The sequence below is a fragment of the Podarcis tiliguerta genome (assembly GCF_965153285.1).
Source record: "Podarcis tiliguerta genome assembly, chromosome: Z".
Taxonomy (NCBI): domain Eukaryota; kingdom Metazoa; phylum Chordata; class Lepidosauria; order Squamata; family Lacertidae; genus Podarcis; species Podarcis tiliguerta.
Window position 1 is genome coordinate 34,841,343 of NC_139553.1, and position 22,706 is coordinate 34,864,048.

The following is a 22,706-nucleotide window of genomic DNA, read 5'->3' on the forward strand; positions in this document are numbered from 1 at the left end:
CAGAAAAAGAAAAATCTTTTTACAGCCTAGCTGCCAAGAAGCTTCCACATGTGAACACAGCATAGGATAATATTAGATTTCTAAAAATGTTCCATTTTTTTAAAAAAAAAAATGCCTTACTTACGATTTTTAAAGATTAAAAAAAAATGTTACCTGCTATACAACCTTCTATATGAATTAATCTCACACATAGCTCCTTGAGAAAGGTCTTTTATCTGTAGCCTCATAAAGGTACTAATGAAACTTTCATGTTAGAAATGCTTTTTGTGTGTGCATACACATGTTGGATTGTGTGCTGTGGGGGTTGGTTTTATATTGCCTAGTTTTGCTTTTTTGTGCACATATTGGCTTCTTTTGCATTTTTAAGATGTGCAGGAATGAATTTGTTCACTGAATTAGAAAAATAATAATAAAGAGGTCCAGTGCATTCTCATTAGAAGGCCTGTTTAAATGAATCTGCTTTAAAATTGTCAGTGTACAACTAAAGAGGGTAATACTGTTCCACAACAGTTTAATTAGCACTTCAGGTTTTGTCTGGTTCCCACCCCCCTTCAGATATCAAAGGACTGTTTCTTCCTCCCAGTGAAAATAAAAAAGACAGTGGGGAAAGGGAGCACTTGAGTTCAAAAAGCCCTAGTTTAATAGTGACAACACAGCTATGGTTTTTAATTAAGGCATTACAACATCCAGCCATTCAAAGCAAGGCACACACTATTTGGAAGACCTACAATAAGCACTGCATTAAAAAGGCAAAACCAATAAATTAAAGGATTACTGCTACTGACCTGATTCCTGTCAGTTCAGGTGACACAGTTAAACTACAACAACAATCTGAACAATAATAAATTGTAGCCATTTTCTGAATAGCATCTAGAGGTCTATAAAACTACATGGTACAGCATGAATCAAGTGATGAGGACCCTTAATTAAATATACAAGCCCGAACTTCATCATAAACCGCACCCACTTGCCCTGCTTAACTATTTTAAATGAGAAAACAAAGTCTATGTTCTGTGGAGTTGTATTTCTGCTGCCTTTTTCAAAACTTTATTCCTTTCACTAATCAAACCCGCCTTGACCAATGAAATATCTGCTGTAGTCCAGCTACAGAGTTTCACAAAATAACTTTTCCCATTCATCTTGTTCTGGTCTAGAACCTATCCTTCAGCCACCTACTTTATTCTACTGTATAAGGGATTTTTCAGAAATTTGTTCACGGCTTTCATGTTTTGATTCGGGACAACCTAAGAATTTTTCTTTTCCACATAAGTTCCCCACCCCTGCAGATCCTTTGGTCCAAAAATATATAATACAGCCAACCCTCCTCTGTGTGTTCCTGATGGCCTCACCCTCATTCCTTTTCTGTAGCTAAAGGGTGTGCTCACCTTGGAAGTCAAGTTTCTTTTGGATGCTGTCATTGTCTCATGCATGTAGCTAAGGGTGGAGGTGATGCCTTCCCTAGATCCACAAAAATGTTCTCTTTGGGGGGATATATCTACCCATGATTTCCTGGAAAAACTCAACAATTTTGGCTGCCCTCCCCCCAACAGAAATCCTGGCTATGACCATGCATAGTCCCAGGTGTAAATTAAACAGTAAGGGAGTTCCATCCGACTAGAAAATTCACTAAGCATGCAAAGAGATTCTTAAGACAGCTGGAACTACTGGATGTTTTAAGAGGATTAAACCAAATGTTGGTTGAGGTGGGCAGGTAGCTAAAGCTAATAGGCAGAACTGAATAGATAGCCTCAGAAAACAAAATAAAGCTGAACTGGAGACCAGCCAACCACATGGCCACAAAGAGGTAGAGTGGCGAGATCTAACCTGGGGGTGGGGGGAGTCAGCCTCCCCAAGAGCCTTCTAAAGCTGTAGAAAGGGGAAATACTAAGTGATGCACTACCCACTGTAATTTAAATAATGCTGTAGAGGTGGGTGAAGAAATCAAACTCTTTGCTGCCAAGAGAATCAGATAGCGACACATTAGAAAAAAGGGGAGAAAAACTTCTTCCCCAACTCAGTTTAAATTATTATATTGGTCATATTCAGAAGATGGCCAAGATGCTGCGGTCATCCCAATTCCACTCTTCTTCTTATTTTTAAGTTACCTTATCTCTCACCACTACTCATTGTTCAAGAGCCATCACTAAAACCGAAGTTATTATTGCTGTGCAGGAGACTGATTTTGCTTTGCAGGGGAGGGGGCAGAGTTTGCAGGAGGAAGAATGACAGCAATGAGAGTTGTGTTTCATCCCCATAACCCATGTCCAATCTTTCACTATCAAGAACCAGTTACTAGTCTAATCAGGTACAATCAGTGACACAGTAAACACCCTTCTTCAAGTAGAGAACCTTCAGTTCAGCTAATCTTTACTGCATCATTATTTTGAAAATGCCTGAAATATTGTTGTTGTTTTTAAAGTGGAGAATACATGCTTTTCCAATAACATAAAAGTGCTTTTAATCATTTTTTCTTCCCACCTCACCAATCATTTTTACTGTATTAAGGATTTTCAAAGCAGTATCACCAAAAATTGAGAAATAAAAATCCAATTATGAAACACAAAATATTAACTTGTTCTTATGGTTTCTTTATATGCACTGTCTTCAGATTCATAGCAACAAAATTAAATTTAATTATCATTAAATTATCCTGAACAGAGCATCCTTTGAAGGCTTCCAATACACAAATATATTAAAAGTTTAAATTGAACAAATAAGCCGTCCTTGAAGTTCCTTGCTGACATTTCTATACCAAGGAACTCTGAAACGTCCACTCATGTTTCCTCTATCAATGTCATTAAGTGTCATTTACATGACAATGCACCATTGATTACTGTTCCTTTACTGTATATTTCTCATTGAAAGATATTAATTACCTCTTCCCACCTTTTCTCTCGACTGCATTTCAATACAGGATGACTCAACAACTGTGACAGTTAATTGGTTTGCAACAGTTTAAGCCTTTGAAAAGAAACCATCCTAAGTGTTTTATAATTCAAACCTCTGGTTCAGTGGTAGAAAAGATAAGGGGCATACATTTATCAAATATTTCCCACCCTGATGTATAATCAAATTATAAAAAGCCAAACCTTGTCACCATTTTTTTTGCCCATTTATAAAATAAAATATAAAGATATATATATATATATATATATATATGCTTTCGTAGATTTTCACGGGTACAGGAATGCAGGTTTTGGTGTCCTCGGGTGTCTTCCCGTGTAAAAGTTGGGGTGTCTAGGCGACGTTTCGACGAGGTCTCACTCGTCATCTTCAGGCTGGTGCTTTCGGCTTCTTGTTACTGGAACAGAGCTCTGTTCCAGTAACAAGAAGCCGAAAGCACCAGCCTGAAGATGACGAGTGAGACCTCGTCGAAACGTCGCCTAGACACCCCAACTTTTACACGGGAAGACACCCGAGGACACCAAAACCTGCATATATATATATATATATATATATCTGCAGCAATGGCCATCACAACCACTTAGCTCCACAACACAGTATTCTGGACTACTATTCACTTTTATTAACCAGACAAAAAGCATATAATTATTATTATTCCCTTCCAGAGGAGTAGAAATGTTATTCTGTTGCAAGAAAAGCAAGCTCTTGCTGCATCTAAAGGACAAATAAATTTATTATTGCATCTGTTTGCACTGATATATCCTTGGTTGGATATACATAGCCACAACCAGGGAAAGGGGTTGTGAAAGTACCGTTGTACTCACCTGAAACTTTAACTGAACCTACCCTGTATCTTTGCTGAGTTGGGGGGCAGTGATAAAGCCTTTTAAAAAGTTGAGAGCAGGAGTAGAGGCGGAGGGTGCTCCAGAAAAAAAGGAATAAAGGCAAAGTGAAACAGAAGAAAATAAAGTGAAAAAAAGACAATGACTAAGCTATTCTTGCTATTAAAGGTCTTAGTGCCAAAGAAGGGAGGAACCTGATGAAATCAACAGGAGCTGATAGCGACTGTCTGCACATGACAAAGGCTGCAGCAGAACTGCATGATGGGAGCTGTACCTCTAAAACTTCGCTCCCTGACTTTGATCAAAGGGGTGGAAGCATCCTGCTGACCTAGTACTGGGAATAGGAAAACTACATTTCAGGTGAGTACAACTATACTTTCACAACAAATTATTAGTTTATTTTACAGCATTTGCACACTGCTTCATAATATCTCAGGGTGCTCCACAATAAAGGTTTGTAAAAAATAAAATTACACACAGAGAAATAAAAAGAAACTAAAAGCACTTAAAACCAATTAGATAGATATTCTCACCAAACAAAAAATAATATCTATGCATTATTCCTCAAACCTTAACTGGTGAAAACCTTATGAATAATGTAAATACATGAGAGCATGCATCAGGATGTATGCACATAAATGAATTGTTATCAATTTACAAAGTCCTAAGAAACAACTGTTAGTTAAAATGTTCTGTCCCAAAAGCCATTCAAAGAAAGAAATATATGTGGATGTCAACTATAAATTCATTGTCCTCTCCCATAGGAACAGTTAATATTTTCATGGGTTATGGATATCCAGTTAAGTCACATCAAATATACCCCACTATGGAGTAAGGAGAAAAGTGTTTTACCTAAACTATTGCATAGCCTGACTATCCTTCATTCCCGTGTTTGAGGAGGGATAAACTCAGAAGGGATAGTAACTCAAAGCCACCAACTCCCAAAAAAATTACAAACAAAAGGGCAGTAATAAACTAAAACAAGGATTAACAACACAAGCAGAATAAAACTAATTACTGGGAAATGACATCTTATGTGTAAACAATGCTACCACAAGCAGTAAAACAAAAATTTGGTGATACATTCTCATTCTCTAACACAATTGCTCCCATTTAAGGTTCCAGCTAGCTATGCCATGCTCTAGAATATTATGGCTGCTAGCAATGCAAAGAGGTCAATTCTATCTCCCAACTTCTTTCAGTTTCCAAATTTATCTTTTCCAAATGACACTCAACATTTCATTGCTCCTGATGACCACTGAACATGCTTATTTCTCAGTCAGCTGTTTTCATTTGTACTTCTGCAAATCTGAGTTCCTTTGCAAACACTGATAGCTCAGCCTTGTTTGTCAGAAGCCCCATTTGGACTACCATATTTTTCGCCCTATAGGACGCACTTTTTCCCCTCCAAAAATGAAGGGGAAATGTCTGTGCGTCCTATGGGGCGAATGCAGGTTTTCGCTGAAGCCTGGAGAGCAAGAGGGGTCGGTGCGCACCGACCCCTTTCGCTCTCCAGGCTTCAGGAAGCTCTCTGCAAGCCTCGGTAGCCCGGCACGACTTCCCGCCGGGCTCCCAAGGCTTGCGGACAGCAGCCTGTTCTGGGGTTGGGGGAAGCTCGGGCTTAAGAACAGATTAATGATGATTGCGGCATGTTTATTATCTATTCTCTCAATCTCCTGACCTTTTCATATTAAAACATGACTTCCACGCTGCTCATACAGGATGGGTTATCTTATGTGCTATCTGAAACTTTGTTGTCCTTTTCTTCCAATTTCCCATACAATTTTTATACCCTTCTAAAAAAATATTTTAAATCCATAATAGATCAGTTGGTTAGAGTGCAGTGCAGACAATATCAAGGCTGGAGGTTCAGTCCCCGTGTGGGACAACCACATATTCATGCATTGGAGGGAGTTGGACTAGATGATCCTCTGGGTCCCTTCCAACTCTAGAATTCTAGATTTCTATTAAGTTAAAAAAGTATTTTCCCCCTATACATAATTAATTTTGCATAAAAGGCATGAGATCACATTCAGAGGCTCTCCTCCAGGTATTTCCTTCATGTGCAGTACAGTGGTGGCTGTGGAAAGAATTGTATGAATACCTCTTACCTATTAGTGCATAGAGGACTTTAAAGCCCTGAGTTTAGTTGTTAAAGTATGGAATAATTTATGCTGCTTATCAGTTAACACTGTTTACAGAAAACTTAACTAGCTTTTATCTTATAGAACGGAACAAATTTAACTGAAGCAAAGCCGACTTCAGATTTATACAAAAAATTAGGATTAATAGGAACTTCAGATCCATTAATAAATGTTTCCCCCTCCTACTGATGCAATGGTTTTAATTAAACTTCACCAACCCTTTTAGTTCAATCCCTTGAGCTGACCTCTCACACACTAGAGGTTTTAAATCAAACTGCAAAAAAATCCTCAAAGCTGCAACTTAAAGTGTTAGCCACAGGAGAAAACCAATAAAGGATTTATCAAACATGTCTAGTAACCAGTAAGGCTTTGTAAAAGAGATTTTTTTATAAGTTTATTTTAAAAATAAAAAGAAACTATATGATTACCATGTAGACTAATCAGTTAGCCGGGATCTATCAAAAACATATTTAGTATTTATTTAAGTACCTAGCTCTTTACTTGCTTTTGAATTCTCTCTGTCTCTGTCTGTCTGTCTCTGTCACTGTCACTGTCTCTCTGTCTGTCTCTCTCTCTCTCTCTCTCTCACACACACACATACTTTGTGAATTATCACTGACATCATTTTTGTCTGAAACTTGGTAAAAGTAACATTCTTGATTCTGGGATATGCAGTCAGGAGTGAATTTGCTCTGATACAAATCACTATGATCTGGAACTAAAAAACTGTTAGTGAAGGGAAATTAAGCACAAGCCCTGATCTGCATACTGGGACCCTGCTTTGCCTCTGAGAGGAGCTCGCAGCTACTTAGCCTCCCTGCCCTGTATCATTCTGAACAAACCAAGATTTGGCTTAGAATGTTGTTCAAACCTGGGCCTGTTGTTAAGCTCTCCCCTTGCTAACCACTCAATGGAACTCTTAGACACAAGCAGCAGCTCATGTTTAGGGTCTCTTCTTCAGATATCAGAGATGATGAGGGCCCAGGCATGCAACAATGTAATAATAAAACACTATGGGGCAGATGCAGTGGCACGACTCTGCTTCTCAGACATTGTGTGCTATTTCTTTACAAACGATTAGATTAGATGGGGGCTACTATACAGTACCTTCACAGGTTGACAAGCCCTATTTGCTCTTCACTTTCCATGTAGAAACCACCTTCTGGACTGTTGGACCCACTATTGGTATCATCTACTCAATTCATGTGCGGGGTGAAGTCCCTAAGTCAGTGAGGGTTTGAGACCCATCAACTACCCTCACTTGCTTTAGCTGGCCAGTCAAACTTCCAGGGGTGTGCCCACTGTCAAATGTGGCAAGAGCTGAGTGCAGGATGGGGACCAAAGCTGGACAAACTACCCCAGAAGGTGCACGGTGTGTCCCCCACCAGAGGTACCACCCCTCCCCTAACACCCCATATGGTCCATCTAGGAGAAGAAAAACTCTGACCCTAAACCTCTGCAGTCTTGCAGGATATCTTCAGGAGAAGAAAAAGCCAAGGAGTAAACCCTACACAAATCCAGAGTAGAGTCCCGAATATGGCTGGATGGCACCTTCTACATCTCCTTCCAGCAACTCCTTCAGCCAAGCTAGTGCCAAACATATTGCTCTGCTATCCTTTGGACATGGGAGGCAGCAGTTACGAGTTACCAATCTCTGCAGCCGCAGCAGGTGCTGTGATTATCCAGCAGTTTGATTTTGCCCCCGGAGGCACACTGCAATGTCTCCCGAGACAGACGGATGCCAACAACTATCCATTAATACATACGGTCCAAATACTTGTGAAAATAGCAATTGGGTATAAACATCTTTACTCTGTTTTTTTATCAAAATATTTGCAGAGCTATTTTCAAAAAGGCTGTGTATATGTTTAGATATTTGAAAACTTCCATAAACAAATAAATAAACAAATATGCCCAAGCAGTAGAAGATCTTTATCATTATTTACTATACCGCTCCTTGTATTCTGAACCAAAGGCAGAATATATTTTTAAGCATAGTACTTGATGGTGTGGATCAATCAAAAATTACATATTTATTGTCTGATTCTGACAAATTCATGACAGAAAAAGTTACAAGTTTTGCTCAGCAGTTCAAAAGCTGTGGATAAATTTTATTTAGGCTAATATGGTAAATTGCAATGATTTAATTGATTTTTTAAATTTAAACATTTATCTCAATGCTTTTAAATATATTTGCATATGCAGTGCATTCACCTAGAGATAGATAGATAGATGGTTTTATTACTTTTTAAACTTTACTATATAGTATATCAGTAGTATTATGGTATATTTTAATGTAAATATATATCTATTTAACAACACTCTTCTTCAATATTGTATCAGTGTTTTTTGTTTTTTTATTTATCTATTTTATTATTATTATTATTATTATTATTATTATTATTATTATTATTATTACAAAATTAAACAGTGTGTGTTGTGGAAAAGATGTTTTACAAAATTATGTTGCTGCAATTAATACTGATTTAAGTAGGTTTGCAACAGATAAGGAAAATCATCATTGTGAGCATTATAATTGCACATATGGATAATAAAACAAGGTAGTCAGAAAGCTAAACATTATAATGATACCAATGTTACAAGGTGCTATGCTGTGTTATTACTGTTAGTGCTTCATAGAAAAACATTTCCTCCCTTTTCCTTAGGTCAATAAACATCTAGAAGGGAAAAAATGTATCTGCGAGGATTATTAATGTTTACAGGTTACATAATCCTACAATCTAAAATGAAATGTTCCAAGCACTTTCCACACCTAAGTAGATACAAATTACTCTTAGTGCCTTATCTCGCCATATACCTTTGCTTGCGCTCTCCACATGTTCAAGTTCATCTGGGAATTTTAAGATGTCCCGATAATTCTCTTCACAAATTTCAGACAGAAAATGTAACAGTGTTGTTTTTTGATCAGAGGATTTAGTATCTCTAATCTGTAAAAGGAAAAAGAAAAATAAGGAGGGAAATGCATTATTCCTTAGTAATACATTTCCTGTTCTTTTTAAAGAGACATTTTCATCATTTTACCCACAGTCCTGCATCTGCTTTCAGCTCTAAATCACACCATTTTCAAGGTAACACTAGACACATAATGTGGTCTTACAAGATTTTTATCCTTAGGTTAGGTTACACAGGCTGAAAAAAGAACAAGCAAACATAGAAACACACACAGAGAGAGAAGTAGTTTACATACTGGAATGTTTGAATTTCACTGATATTTGCACTGAACATACTGTATTTTTTGCTCTATAAGACTCACTTTTTCCCTCCTAAAAAGGAAGGGGAAATGTGTGTGCATCTTATGGAGCGAATGCAGGCTGTGCAGCTATCACAGAAGCAAGAACAGCAAGAGGGATTGCTGCTTTCACTGCGCAGCCTGAGATTCAGAATATTTTTTTTCTTGTTTTCCTCCTCCAAAAACTAGGTGCGTCTTGTGGTCTGGTGCGTCTTATAGAGTGAAAAATACGGTAATTTAGGTCCTGAAGAAAAAAATAACATTCCTGACCTCCTAATCACAGTCTGCACTGAGGCTAACACTAACTGCAATGTTCAACAAATATTTATTTTTTTTAATTCTCTAGATAGAGAACCATTATTACCATTAGCATAAGTCAGATGTAGTGGTGCACTATGGTTAGATCTGATCAGCCAAAGGCAGGATTTTGCACACAAAGCGGAAGATTAGACCATATGAGCTCATGGCACACTTCTGATTCTCCTAACCAAATGAAGGTGGTTACTGTACTAAACTATATGTTTGATTATTAGACAAGATACTTAGATGTTTTGCAACCACATGTTCAGCTTGATGGTCTGCCCCACCGCGGTGTGAGTGCACGCACTATTACATGTCTCAAAGTGAAAAATAGCACCTAGTCACTTCAAAACTACCAACAAGATGTAGTAAGCTCCTGACTGCTAATGCAGTTTTGCTTTCACTCAAATATTGCTTCTTTCTGTATCATATTTGTATAAATATTAACTGTTCAGTGAATCAACAATCATGAACGCTTCAGTGCATATATCAAAACTACTGCTCCTGCTTGCCAGCCTCAATACAGTACATGAATTCTAATGGCAGTCTCCTTTATTTAAGCAAAATTAAGTTCTGTGCTCGCTGCCAAGGGTTGTTTACAAATCACCGCTTTCTTCAATAACACCACATGCTGCAATATAACATCCGGAAAGATAATGCATTTTTAAGGATTTGCAATCAACATAAAGACATTAGTTTTGTAGCTAGCACTAGGCAGGTTTAATACATGCTTTCCTGGATGTATTTCTACATCTGCCACTAAACAATGCCCTTCCCCACTGCTCCATAACTAGAACAGTCTAAGGACAGATTTGCAGAAACAACCAGCATTGTGGTAGCTGATTTCAAAGCAATGTATTTGGCAAGGTGTTCATGTATAGCATCCATTAATCTGAAACTTGGGGTTTTCACTGCAAACCTCTTCCTAAAGTGCTATCTGTTGGTTTTGTAACATGTAATACATGGGAAACAAGTGGGGCATGGTAGCGAGGAGAGAAGAAAAATGTTGAGAGAGAACTTTTATTCAATGAATTAAACAGTAATAGATGATTTATTTTTAAACAAACTGCACTGGAGGCTGTTTTAAAAACATCAGCCTGAGCTTGGATCGTAATTAGAATAATTTGAAGACATGAGTTTCTATAACAATGGCAAATAGACTTTCACTTAAGCACTGCTGCAGATCACCACTATAATGAACTAGCAAGCAATAATAAACAGCAAGTCTCTGCCTACCATCAAGCCTACTGTGTCTGGAACAACATCTTCATTCCAGTTATTTGCCTTTTCTGTTAAGTATTCATAGGCACATCAGCAACCTATAGTTGATTTATACCCTACAGAGGATTCTTACAACCGTATATTAGTGGCACAATTATAGTTTCATTTGACATTTTGACTCAGTTGCTTAAAAAAAAAATATCTTAATGATTATGAACTGTTACTTTTTAATTGGCCTCAATGCAAAATGCATTTGATGAATACAACTGTATGTACACTACATAATGGCAGACTACGATGGAAATAACTTATGTTTCTTTCAAAAAACAAAATGACAGATTCTCATCTCAGTTTTCTAGATGGCTACTAAAGCTCGCAGGTCTCAACATAAGCAAAATCTGTGGGCATCGTTTTATGGCTAGGGTGAAGAATGGGAACAGGCTGAAGTGTAAACCATTAAAAGAAGGCAGGACAGATTTTGCAAATGTGCAATTATAAAATGTATGAGGCTTCATTAACAATTAGTTATTTTCACCCTGTAATCCTTATCATAGACATTCCTCTTAACATCTTAACCTACACACTTCAAAAAGCTTCATGTGCGTGAACCCAGAAGTAACCCGTTCTGGTACTTCCGGGTTTGGGCCGGCCGCAAGCCGAGGGTGACGTAAGCCGGAGGCAACGTAACCCAAGGCTCCACTGTATTTGAAAGGCTCTCCAGTGCACATCCAGTTTAAAGAGAATGAATGATAAGAAGAGGGAGCAAGGGCATGAGACTATAAGATGCACAGGTTACTTGGCCGGTCTTCCCCATTATGGTAAGATGTTTTGTATTACTTTTAAAATTACAGTAATTATTTCTAGATTTGCATATACACATATAAATTAGCATATAAAATTTTGCTGTTCTCATTCTCTCTCCAACCCCACTTGGTAATCAAAAAATCCCAGTGCTATTTTATATAGACAGCATGACTCTTATATAAGTATCCCAAGCAGGATATTATCCCAGTGGTGGTGTTCTCTGAAAGGCAGGGTCCTGGATTGTCATTTCATACAGCCATGTTCTTTCACTTATGTACTTAAGACTTTGTTTTAATGAAAATACTCTATGGCACACCCATTTTGAGACACTTAAAATTTCATTTACTTATTCATACTAAACTATCATACTAAGAGTTTGTTAGAACCGATGTCAAACCTTTTATTGCTAAAACTGTATCTTGCTACATGGTGAAGCAATTTGAGACAGCTACTGCAGAGATGTAATTGTTCATTGCTTGGATTTCCACCTAGCACTTCTAATGGATTACTTAGAACTGTTGGTTCACCATCTCTGAAATAACATATTCATAAATCCATGATCCTATACTGAAATGTGTGTGTGTGTGTGTGTGTGTGTGTGTTACTGCTTATGTCAGACTAGCATTTTGCAAAACTATTTTTTAGACCTACAGAACTGAGAAGGCCAGTTGTAACGGTTTGATATTAAGTTATTAAATTTCCCCTGTAATGTTATTTTTGACTACAAGATCTGTGAAGCAATTTTTGCTGAAGTAGCCAAAGTGGACTTTGAATATATGAAGAATTATGTAAGTTTTCAGTTTGGTATATTAAAAATTAAATCCGATCATAAAAGGGTTACTTATCTGTGGAAATTAACTTTTTCCCATTAGATATGTTTACTTAGCTTGGATTTTAAATTGTGCCAACTGAATATCAGAACGGGAAATTTTTTAACAGGCCAACAAATGTCCATTTGGGCACATATAGAGCAGGCCAGATCAAATACCCTGAGCCTTTATCCTACAGGACAAAGAACAGAACTAGGGATAGATTCCTCTATTTACTTCACAATTTTATAGGTCAGTCGTATGATTTCAAAATTAAATAGCTGCTGGTCAAAGTAGACAAACTTATTAACTATTGGGTAGCTTTATATGCCCTGTAACACATATGTACAATCTTGTTGACAATATCAATTTTTACATACAGAATTTTTAATACACACACAAACATACTGTATGTAAAATTTGGGACCAAGATAGTTGCGACTAATTCCCCATACTTCAAATTTAGCAGTGCACATGGGGATGGGGGAGGGAGACCTTAAAACCAGGTTAATCCATGATTGATTCATCTACATGTCTCAGTATACAAAAAGATTTAAAGAGTAACCATTTTCATAACATGCATTTCCAAATGATGTTGTAATCTTTTACATTCACCCAAATAATTTTTCACTGTGGTTTAAAATAATAATTTAAAAGAAAAAAACCCAAAATATGTGAAGCGATTACATAGTGCTTTCTATCTATTTCACAATGTAAATAACAAAACTTTGTGTGGGGCTTCTAAGAAATATTGTACCCAAACACCCCACTTGAATCCACAGTTGAGCAGACTTCCTTATAAAACATTTTTCAACTGGATATTTCAAAACATATTTTAATCAGATTTAAGAAAAACTTCTAGAACTTTCCAATCAGTATTAGATATATCACCATATTTTTCTGTGTATAACACCCCCCCCCCCCGTGTATAAGACGCCCCCTATTATTGGGGACTCAAAATTAAGAAAATGCACTATGCACTATCCATGTATAAAACGACATCTTATTTTAAACCTCAAAAATTTAGGAAAAAATATAGTTTTATACACGGAAAAATTCAGTATTTTATTATTAACTTCATTGATGCCACACAGGAATATGGTGTTTCCGTCTCAACTCTACCAGATACTTTTCAGTGAAATTCAGGATTCTTTCCTTGGGTTGAACGTTCACATATCAGCCTAGCAGAAACATTTATTGATCTATAAGAGTAAGCAATGTTAACAAACAGACCTTCCATCTCACTACTTGCATAAGAAGGTCACCTGTGCAAGAGGGGCAAGTGCCAGGTAACAACTTGTTAGCTGCTCTTAAAGTATTATTTCCAAGCTAATATCTGCCAAGAAATAAGACTGTATAGGTAAATATTCAGGAACCAGAGGCAACATTATAGCAACATTTAAAGATATTCAACACTACCACCAACAGTTACGTATTTTTGTGTAGCTTAGGCTTACCTTGCAAAGAAAGCTAATATTAAAGCCAAGTGACTGAGCATTTCTTGAGCCTGAATTCATGTAGTTTCCTATCAGTAGCACAAGTTCCAACAGTCTGCTAAAATTTTCACTCTTCTTCAGTTCCTCACAGGCGATTGTTACTGCCATGATGCCAGGCTTGATATTGTTTATGTGCTCTTCAAATGTAAGTTTGAAAAGGATGCCATTGAGGCGAGGCCGTAACATTTTCACCGAGCTCATCTGCAAGATTAGAAACAGCTTGTGGATTATGTGCAAAAACACTCTTCATGCAATACATCAGAACAAAATAAAAAAATTCCTTCCAGTAGCACCTTAGAGACCAACTAAGTTAGTTATTGGTATGAGCTTTCGTGTGCATGCACACTTCTTCAGAGAGAAGGTATAGAAGGTATCTGAAGAAGTGTGCATGCACACGAAAGCTCATACCAATAACTAACTTAGTTGGTCTCTAAGGTGCTACTGGAAGGAATTTTTTTATTTTGTTTCGACTACGGCAGACCAACATGGCTACCTACCTGTAATCAGAACAATATGATCACTTTTAAAATATTATTTTCCATAATGTATATATGCCACCTGAAAAGACATATTTGCTCTACTTCCCATTGTAGTAGTAGAAGCCCATGTTTCTTTATTCCTGAGACACAATTACTGCACATTTTTACCATTTAGGTTAAAAAAAGCACAACCAGGTAAAGGACCCTTGGGTGGTTACACCCAGTCAAAGGCAACTATGGGGGCGCCCATCTTGCTTTCAGGCTGAGGGAGCCAGCGTTTGTCCACAGACAGCTTTCCAGGTCATGTGGTCAGCTTGACTAAACCACTTCTGGTGCAACGGAACACTGTGACCAAAACCAGAGCACACGGAAACACTGTTTACCTTCCAGTCACAGTGGTATCTATTTATCTACTTGCATTGGTATGCTTACAAACTGCTAGGTTGGCAGAAGCTGGGACAGAGCAATGGGAGCTCACTGCACTGCACTGATTCGAACCGCTGACCTTCCAAATGGCAAGCCCAAGAGGATCAGTGGTTTAGACCACAGCACCACCTATGTCCCTGTAAACAGTATGACTCAAGGGTCTACCAAGCAAAAACAAAACTTTACTGATTCTGAGGACCCTTTTCCCTCCCTTCAGAAAATATCTCTCTTTTTTCCTCATGCCATCTTATTGTACCATCTTCATTCATCTCTATAATACGCAGCAGTGGGCTTTTAAACAGCATTATTCCATTAATCTCTGCCTATCCTTCACCATTCCCCCTTTCTTTGTGTCCTTTTCTCATGCTGTTGTCTTTTAGACTGAAAGCCTAGGGACTGGATCACTTTTAATATACTATCAGCACAATGCCTAGTTGCTGACATGTTTTAGTATCCTTGTCACTGATATTCACAATGTAATAACCTGTTGATTCTTCCCACCCACTCTCAATAACCCCTTTCTTTTGTTCTTGCAAGGAGATAAAAGGGAACATCCCCATATAGCTCTATTTCCTTTTTCCTAATATTCACACACTGTGTGATTCTTGCTCTCTTTTTCCCGTTCCTGCTATTCAAAAGAAGCTATTGATAGGGGAAAGAAGGGAGAAAACTCTGTCAGGCAACTTAGAGTCCAAGCTTAAATCTTCAGAGGGCTGAATAAGACCAAGGGTGACACACACATTTCCAAAGCCTGCTTCAATAATTATTTTGTTTCCCAGCGTAGATGCCCCAGTTAGAAACACTGGGAGCAGAAGACACACTGTCTCACTTTGCACAGGATGCTAAACCAAACCATAGCTTAGCATAATTGTGTAGGCACCTGGAGAAATCATAGCCACTTTGCTCCTCCTCCAGTCCTGCTGGCATGGCTTGGCTTAGCAAGTTGTCAGAATCTAGACTTATGGCTTATCTTCTCCGGATAGTTGCAAGATGTAAACCCAATTTTAAAAAACAAAACCTTAGTTATAGCTCAACTAGAGCAGAACAAACCACAAGCTAGGGTTACACAATAACCAGGGCTCAGCTCACAACAGCACAGCAGCAGGAAGACTGGATGAGGAGCAAAATGGCCATAATCTAGGACAGGGGTCAGCAAACCTTTTCAGCAGGGGGCTGGTCCACTATCCCTCAGACCTTGTGGGGGGCCAAAGTATTTTTTTTGGGGGGGGGGGAGAATGAATTCCTATGCCCCACAAATAACACAAACAAACAAACAAATGGACACATTCTACTCATGTAAAAACACCAGGCAGGCCCCACAAATAACTCAGAGATGCATTTTAAATAAAATCTACTCATTCTACTCATGTAAAAACATGGATTCCCAGACTGTCTGCGGACTGGATTTAGAAGGCGATTGGGCAGGATCTGGCCCCCAGGCCTTAGTTTGCCTCCTATCTAGGAGCTCATACATCCTCAAAAAACCATCATTTGGCTTAACATTGTGTGCAAACTGGGACATTTTGTGTTTAATGAAATAGTAACAAAAATTTAGCAAGAAAAGGGTAATAAACATAATATAGATGTGTATACCACTTTGTAATTTCTGAGGGCCATATACTAATTACTGCACTTTTATTCATAATTTGAGATGTTTTCCAAATATATGCAATTTGGAATTATTGTTAGTTATTTAACACAGAACCAAAACAAATGAACAAAAACCCTCCTTTGACCAGGTTTATGGAAGGAAAAATATTTAATTAATACTAGCTTAACCAAAACTGTTTTTTTCCCTTTGACATTAGGAGGGAAAATGACTCCACTATATTTTTAAGCCATGTTCACAGCCAGTCATGAATCTGTAAGAACATAATAGTTATTGGGGATACACAAATAATGCCACAGGCAGATATAATCATTAAAAGCTTCTAGTCTCACAACAGCATTCAGCCAGACTAAGCCATATAAGCACCTAAAAGTATTTGATTGAAACCAGTGACAGTTGTCAGATGTGATCTTTTACTACATTTCAGATGCCTTACTCTTTTTTTAATGATTCATTGCATAAGTGCTCTAGGTCACTGACCACTATTGTGCATTATGCAAGGGTTTATTTGTATTATGAGGTCATTGTCCATCAAAATGCTACCAAGGGAATTTCATTATTTTGAGTTGATCCTACACTTTATTAAAAGGGGGAGGAAGAGGCATTGACAGATTTTATAACTGTTACAAGTGCGTTATTTCCCTATGGACCATCTGATTTATGCTTTTGCTACTTACAAGATTTCTAAACAGTGTTCCAGTCCTGTCACTGAAAATAATCAGACCTCCCTTTGAACAGATGGGGAATTCAGTCAACCATATCCCCCTCTCCCAACAGGTTTAGTTTCTGAGCCAACACAAAGTGAGAATCAAGTGGAATTTGATGGTCTACAGCAGGGGTAGGCAGAAAGCAGACTGAGATTTGCTACTGGGTTTCTGGGTCCTTTTCAAAAGATCAAAAAGGATGTATGACATCTAATGATAGCAACCATTTCCCCCTAAAAAATAGGATGCTAAAATGAAGAAAGCAGGGGGTAAGAGTGGAACCAGCAATCCCCACCCCTTTGAATGGACTGTGAGCTCATGATGGTGGCCTTGTTTGCTCATCAACATAAGCCAGAGTACTACTTACCACAGCTGCACATATGTATTGATTCCCCTTCAGGCTTCTAAAGACAGTCATTCTTTGGCTTAGCATGTTGGCCAAACTCAATATCATAGTTAAGGTCTTTCTCCCTTAGGCATGACTTGTAACCACAGGGCAAAACTTGGCTATATGTTGTGGTTAAGGAGGAGAAACCGTAAACCCTGATCCCTGGTTTGGTTGACAATCTGAGCCAAATATTGATTTTGCTACTATGCTGACCTAAAAGGCCTAGGGAGGGTGCAAAGCTGCAACAATCTCTTCAGCAGCTAGCACATCTATGCTAAGCAGTGGTTTGTCTTGGTGTGGAATGGGAATTCAATCACCATAAGCAAGTTTCTGATCTCAGAAGTGTTCTGTTTCTTATTAACATAAGAGCCTGCTGGATCAGGCTGCATCAACCAGATGCCTATGAGAAACCCAAAAGCAGGACAGTAATTCTAACTGAGTGGCCACCCCTTTCTAAACTACTATTTTCCAATTCGGCCAAGAAGGTAGAATGGTGGGGGGTAAGCAGGTCATTGAAGCGTGGTATGTCCTTATGCTGTATAAAGGGATTCAAGATATATTTATAATAGAGCCATGCTGAGAAAATCTAACTTGTCTAACTTGTCTAAGACTTGTCCTGGTCTAACAGGGATTCTGTATATTTCAAAAACTCACTTCCAGCATTTTAGAAACAAGCACAGTTCCACTCAATTCACCCTCACTTGCTCTTTTTCTAAAGTACCAATAAGAAAACAGAAAAAGAGGCTACATTCAGAACTAGATAACACAGGAGGCATAGTTTCATTGATAGTTATGGTTTGAAAGAGTTTATATGTATGTGATGGTTAAATTGGACACTTTTTTTTGTAGCCTTCCCTGATGAAGAGCAGCAAATTGTCTACTAAATAATTAATAAATCAGGGTCTTGACTACTTAACTACTACACTTTATTATTAGCTTCGCTATTCTTTTCTTTTTTTGCACCAGTAAGAAACAAAACAGAAATTTTAGAATTTCATTTGAAGAGATTTGCAATACTGTGGCCTAGCACTTATTAGAAGTGTTTCTCAAATTTTGCTTCCTTTTCTTAGTATGGATAGGCGTAATGTTAGCATTTTTTATTCACTGCTTTGTGGAAAAAGATTATTTGGTTTTGAAGAGCCCATTTAAGCAAGTTAGGTTTCTACTTTAATATTAAAATGCAGGCACCAGTAGGATGCATTTATTACAAGTGCTGGCATACTAACCAAGCTATATAAAGTGCTAAATAATAATGGTAATAATAATGGTAACTAATCATACAAGAAGGTGTTTGGAAATTTGATTATAGGAGCTGACAGGAAAGCAATATAATCAAATGAAGTATTATTATCATCTTTTTATTATTTTTATTTCATAAATTTTATACATCACTTGAATTAAAAAAAAATAAATCAAAGAGGTTTCACATAAAGATTAAAGTACAGGTAACTTGCAACTTACACGCATTTACCCGCATTTCAACTTTACGCGGCTAGTTGAAATCACATAAATTAAATGCATGGAAGGCAAAGAGCTTAAAAGCTCATTTTGTACAAGCTTTACTTGGCATTGACACAGCTTTGAAACTTTCACACTTGCTTACTGTGCTCTGGGATGCTCTCACAAGATCGTGCAGGCACTCAGTCGTCCTTGTAGATCTCGGGAGAGCCTCCCAGGGCACAGTAAGCAAGATGGAGAGCTTACAAACTCTCTGCCTTGCTTAAAGGGAAGGGCTCAAGACCCATCTGACATGCCACTTCTTGAAGATAAGATTGGTTATGCGGTGGTTTTTGAGTATATGCTTTTGCATATGCGCCCCACCCCCAGAACATTAGTTCTGCTTAAGATGTGAGTTACCTGTATGTCACTAACCTATACAACTCACGTTGAACGTTAGCAATGATATTGCTTCAAGATAACAGGTGAGTTTTTAATCTCAGAGGCTTACAATAGCACACTGTGGCAGCAAAGACTGGAAACTCCTCTTTGCTATCTGTCATTAAATTTCATCTCACTCATATTAGATGTGAAACTTCATTTGATTCTAAGATATAACTCCAAAAAACTGTAGTTCATTAGAATATATAATTCATCTTAATGCTTCATCTAAATGAAAATGTGATGCTCCAATTTTCATGCACAAATAAGAATATTAAGCTAATTAGTCTGTTATAATAAGTAACCTAATTACAAAGTGTGACTTTTCTAAATGAATTTTAAACATCTAATTCTGACCTTTATTAGGTTTGATGGGTATATTGATTATCCAATTAAAACCTTATATTAATAATTAACTTACCTAATTTGTATATGCAAATAGGTATACACATTCTGAAAAGAAAAACTTCAAATAGAAGGCAGCCTTTCAATCATCCTCTTCTTACTTAACCTGTTCTTAATAGCAGTATCCAGATTATTATAGCAAGAGGTCTTTTAGCCTAGCTATGATCTATAATTGCCACCTGAACAGGAGAAATCTCCATACACTGTCAAGTTAAACAGATTTTTTATTAGAACCTAATGCTTCAATGTCAGAAGTATGTGCACAGAATTGATTTCTCCCTCTTACAGAGAGGAAAAGAGAACACCCATGTACAGTTATACACTAGGTGTATATGCACCTATTTTGATACAGCTTGGCAAAGAGTTCCTAAAACATGCTCAATACAATAGAAAACTGTGACTACTCAATGACAATGCAATGTTATAAATGAAGTGGCTTTTCAAACATATATTGTAAATCCTACAGACAGAAATCCATGACATTGAGCTCTATTGCAATTAATTAGTGTATAGCCAACCAGAAGGGTGTGTGTGAATAGTAGGGCCTTCTCACCATACTTCTTTCTTGATTCCCCCTTTGAAGTAATTCTCCTTTTAAAGAAGGCATTGGAGGTTAAATTCCCACATATGTATATAACATGTAGTTTGATAGTAACACTCTCTTCCCAAAACAAATATAGGAAAAAAGCAGCTATTCAAAATCGGGATAAGCCTTAAGAAGGACAATGAGATATTATGCTAAGATTAATTTATTGTTTAAAATAGGGAGGAGCTGTGGAAGGCTTAGCTACCATGAATACGTTTAAAAAATAAAGATATAAAACAAGTGAGCATCTATCTATAGTAGGTAGAAAAGGGTGGAAATAGCTTTTGATTGAAGCTTCACAGTTTCCTGAAAAGGAGCATTTGAATGAAATTTTACACAAAGCAAACAGATTATATTGTAATATAAAGGCAGAGAAGGAGTCAGAATGTATGCTGAAAATAAAAAGCACAGCCTTAGGCAAAACATTTAGTTCAAAATCACTTTATGAAGTCTATGTTCAGTGATCTACAGCCAGGTAAATCTTTATTCAATCCAGCAGAATTACTTCTGATATGTGCAAGGATAATGGATTTGGGTGTTTTCGGGTTGTTTCAAGTATGGATTTTCAAGTATACACAATAACAATTCCCCCTTCTCCTAGGAACACCACCTCAACCTAATCTTAAAACTTAATTCACATGTTTAGGAACTGAAGGTGGCTTCACCCAGAAGTAACTAATGTTCACATGCTACATAAATGGATTATTACTTGGTCAACTATAGTAATCAACCTAACATATAGTTATAAACAACCAGGAATTTTATCCAATGCTTTTGCTTGTACTACAGGTCATAAAGAACAAAAGTGTCTGTGAAATCTACTTTGCACCAAAGTAACAGCAGAAGTGGACACCTCAGGAGTATATCTATCTATCTATCTATCTATCTATCTATCTATCTATCTATTTATTTGAATGCTGCCCACTCTGGGAGGCAAAGATTAAAAATACATTAAAATGTCACACATTAAAAACTTCCCTGAACAGGGCTGCCTTCAGATGTCTTCTAAATGTCAGGTAGTTGTTTATCTCTTTAACATCTGATGGGAGGGCGTTCCACAGGGCGGGCGCCACTACCAAGAAGGCCCTGTGCCTGGTTTCCTGTAGCTTTGCTTCTTGCAGTAAGGGAACCGCCAGAAGGCCCTCAGCGCTGGACCTCAGCGTCCGGGCAGAACGATGGGGGTGGAGACGCTCGTTTGGGTATACTGGGCCGAGGCCGTTTAGGGCTTTAAAGGTCAACACCAACACTTTGAATTGTGCTTGGAAACGTACTAAAAGATGTAATTGAAGCTTAAATGACATCTATGCTAAAAAAACAAAAACTGACCCAATGCTTTTTAGGAAAAAATATTCACGTGACTGTGGGGAATACCCCCTAAAAAACCTCTAAACATCCACTTTTTCTGCTCTCCAGCTCTCCCTCCCATGCTCTTTCCACACAACTCCCTCTTCAACCAGCAGGGCTGGCTAGAAGCTGTGCAGAAAAATGACTGCTGCTGCTGCTGCTGCTGCTGCACATCAGCTGCTAGGCTGGGAGGCTGAGCAGCCAAAACAAGCCCCACTGTATCTCCTGTCACTATAGAGCTTCCTCTGCTTTCACTGAAGTCCTCTTTGGGTTCTGGGGTCTCCTTCAAAGCCACAATGACTCTCCAGTTCTCTCCCACCATTTCCTGTTTTCAGTCTTTCTATGTATCTATCTATCTATCTATCTATCTATCTATCTATCTACTTACTTACCAACACTGCATATATACACGGTCACACATGAGTCAATCACATGTATGTGGGAGGGGGTTGTATAGTATAACAAATTGTTAATACAAAGAAGTGGCCCAAGTTGAAGGATATTGCTGTTACTGTGTCAGTTCTTGGCTGTTAATCACAGCTTCAAATTCACAGTATTTTAATCATAATGAATCCAGTTGTCCTCAATGTTTAAAGAAATGTGATATATAAAGACAGTCAAATGTTGTTTTTTTAGAATTTCTCACATGTCACTATTGCCCTTTCTCCAAGGAACCTAGAGCAGCACTCACAGGGTTAGAATATTTTATCCTGAAAACAAACATGTCAGGGTGGTTTGGCTTTGAGAAAGTGACTGCCCAATGCCACCCTCTGATCATCAGGGATGAGCTGGAATTAAATTTGGCCTTCTCAGCATTTTAGCCACTCTACACATTGGTTCTTTTCAATGACTAGACACAAAATCCTTTGTACTAAGATTGACAGGGGAAGTTCTACTTGAGATTCCTTCACCTGATGAAAGTTATGAGGATGCAAAATGTGAGAGTACTTTCTCTGAAGCAGTGCTTTATCTCTGGAAAAAACTGTCTTCCAAGCTGAGTCTAGAACCACATTTCATTAGCATTTATTTGTTCAGGTCTTTGGAAGCGATAACATTATGCCAGTTAGTTTCTGAGTCTTTATTGCCTGTTTCTGTGATCATAGGTATTAGGTGTTGA

General features: G+C 37.8%; 1 protein-coding gene across 1 annotated transcript in view; it reads right to left on the minus strand.

Moving 5' to 3' along the window:
- The window catches only part of DIAPH2 (diaphanous related formin 2), a 334,973-nt gene that overhangs the window by 181,317 nt on the left and 130,950 nt on the right, over window positions 1-22,706 (minus strand). The window contains exons 21-22 of the mRNA XM_083422248.1: window positions 13,732-13,971; window positions 8,709-8,838 (exon numbers count right to left, since the gene is read on the minus strand). Coding sequence (XP_083278374.1) covers window positions 8,709-8,838; window positions 13,732-13,971 — 370 coding nt within the window. The remainder of the gene's footprint in view (window positions 1-8,708; window positions 8,839-13,731; window positions 13,972-22,706) is intronic.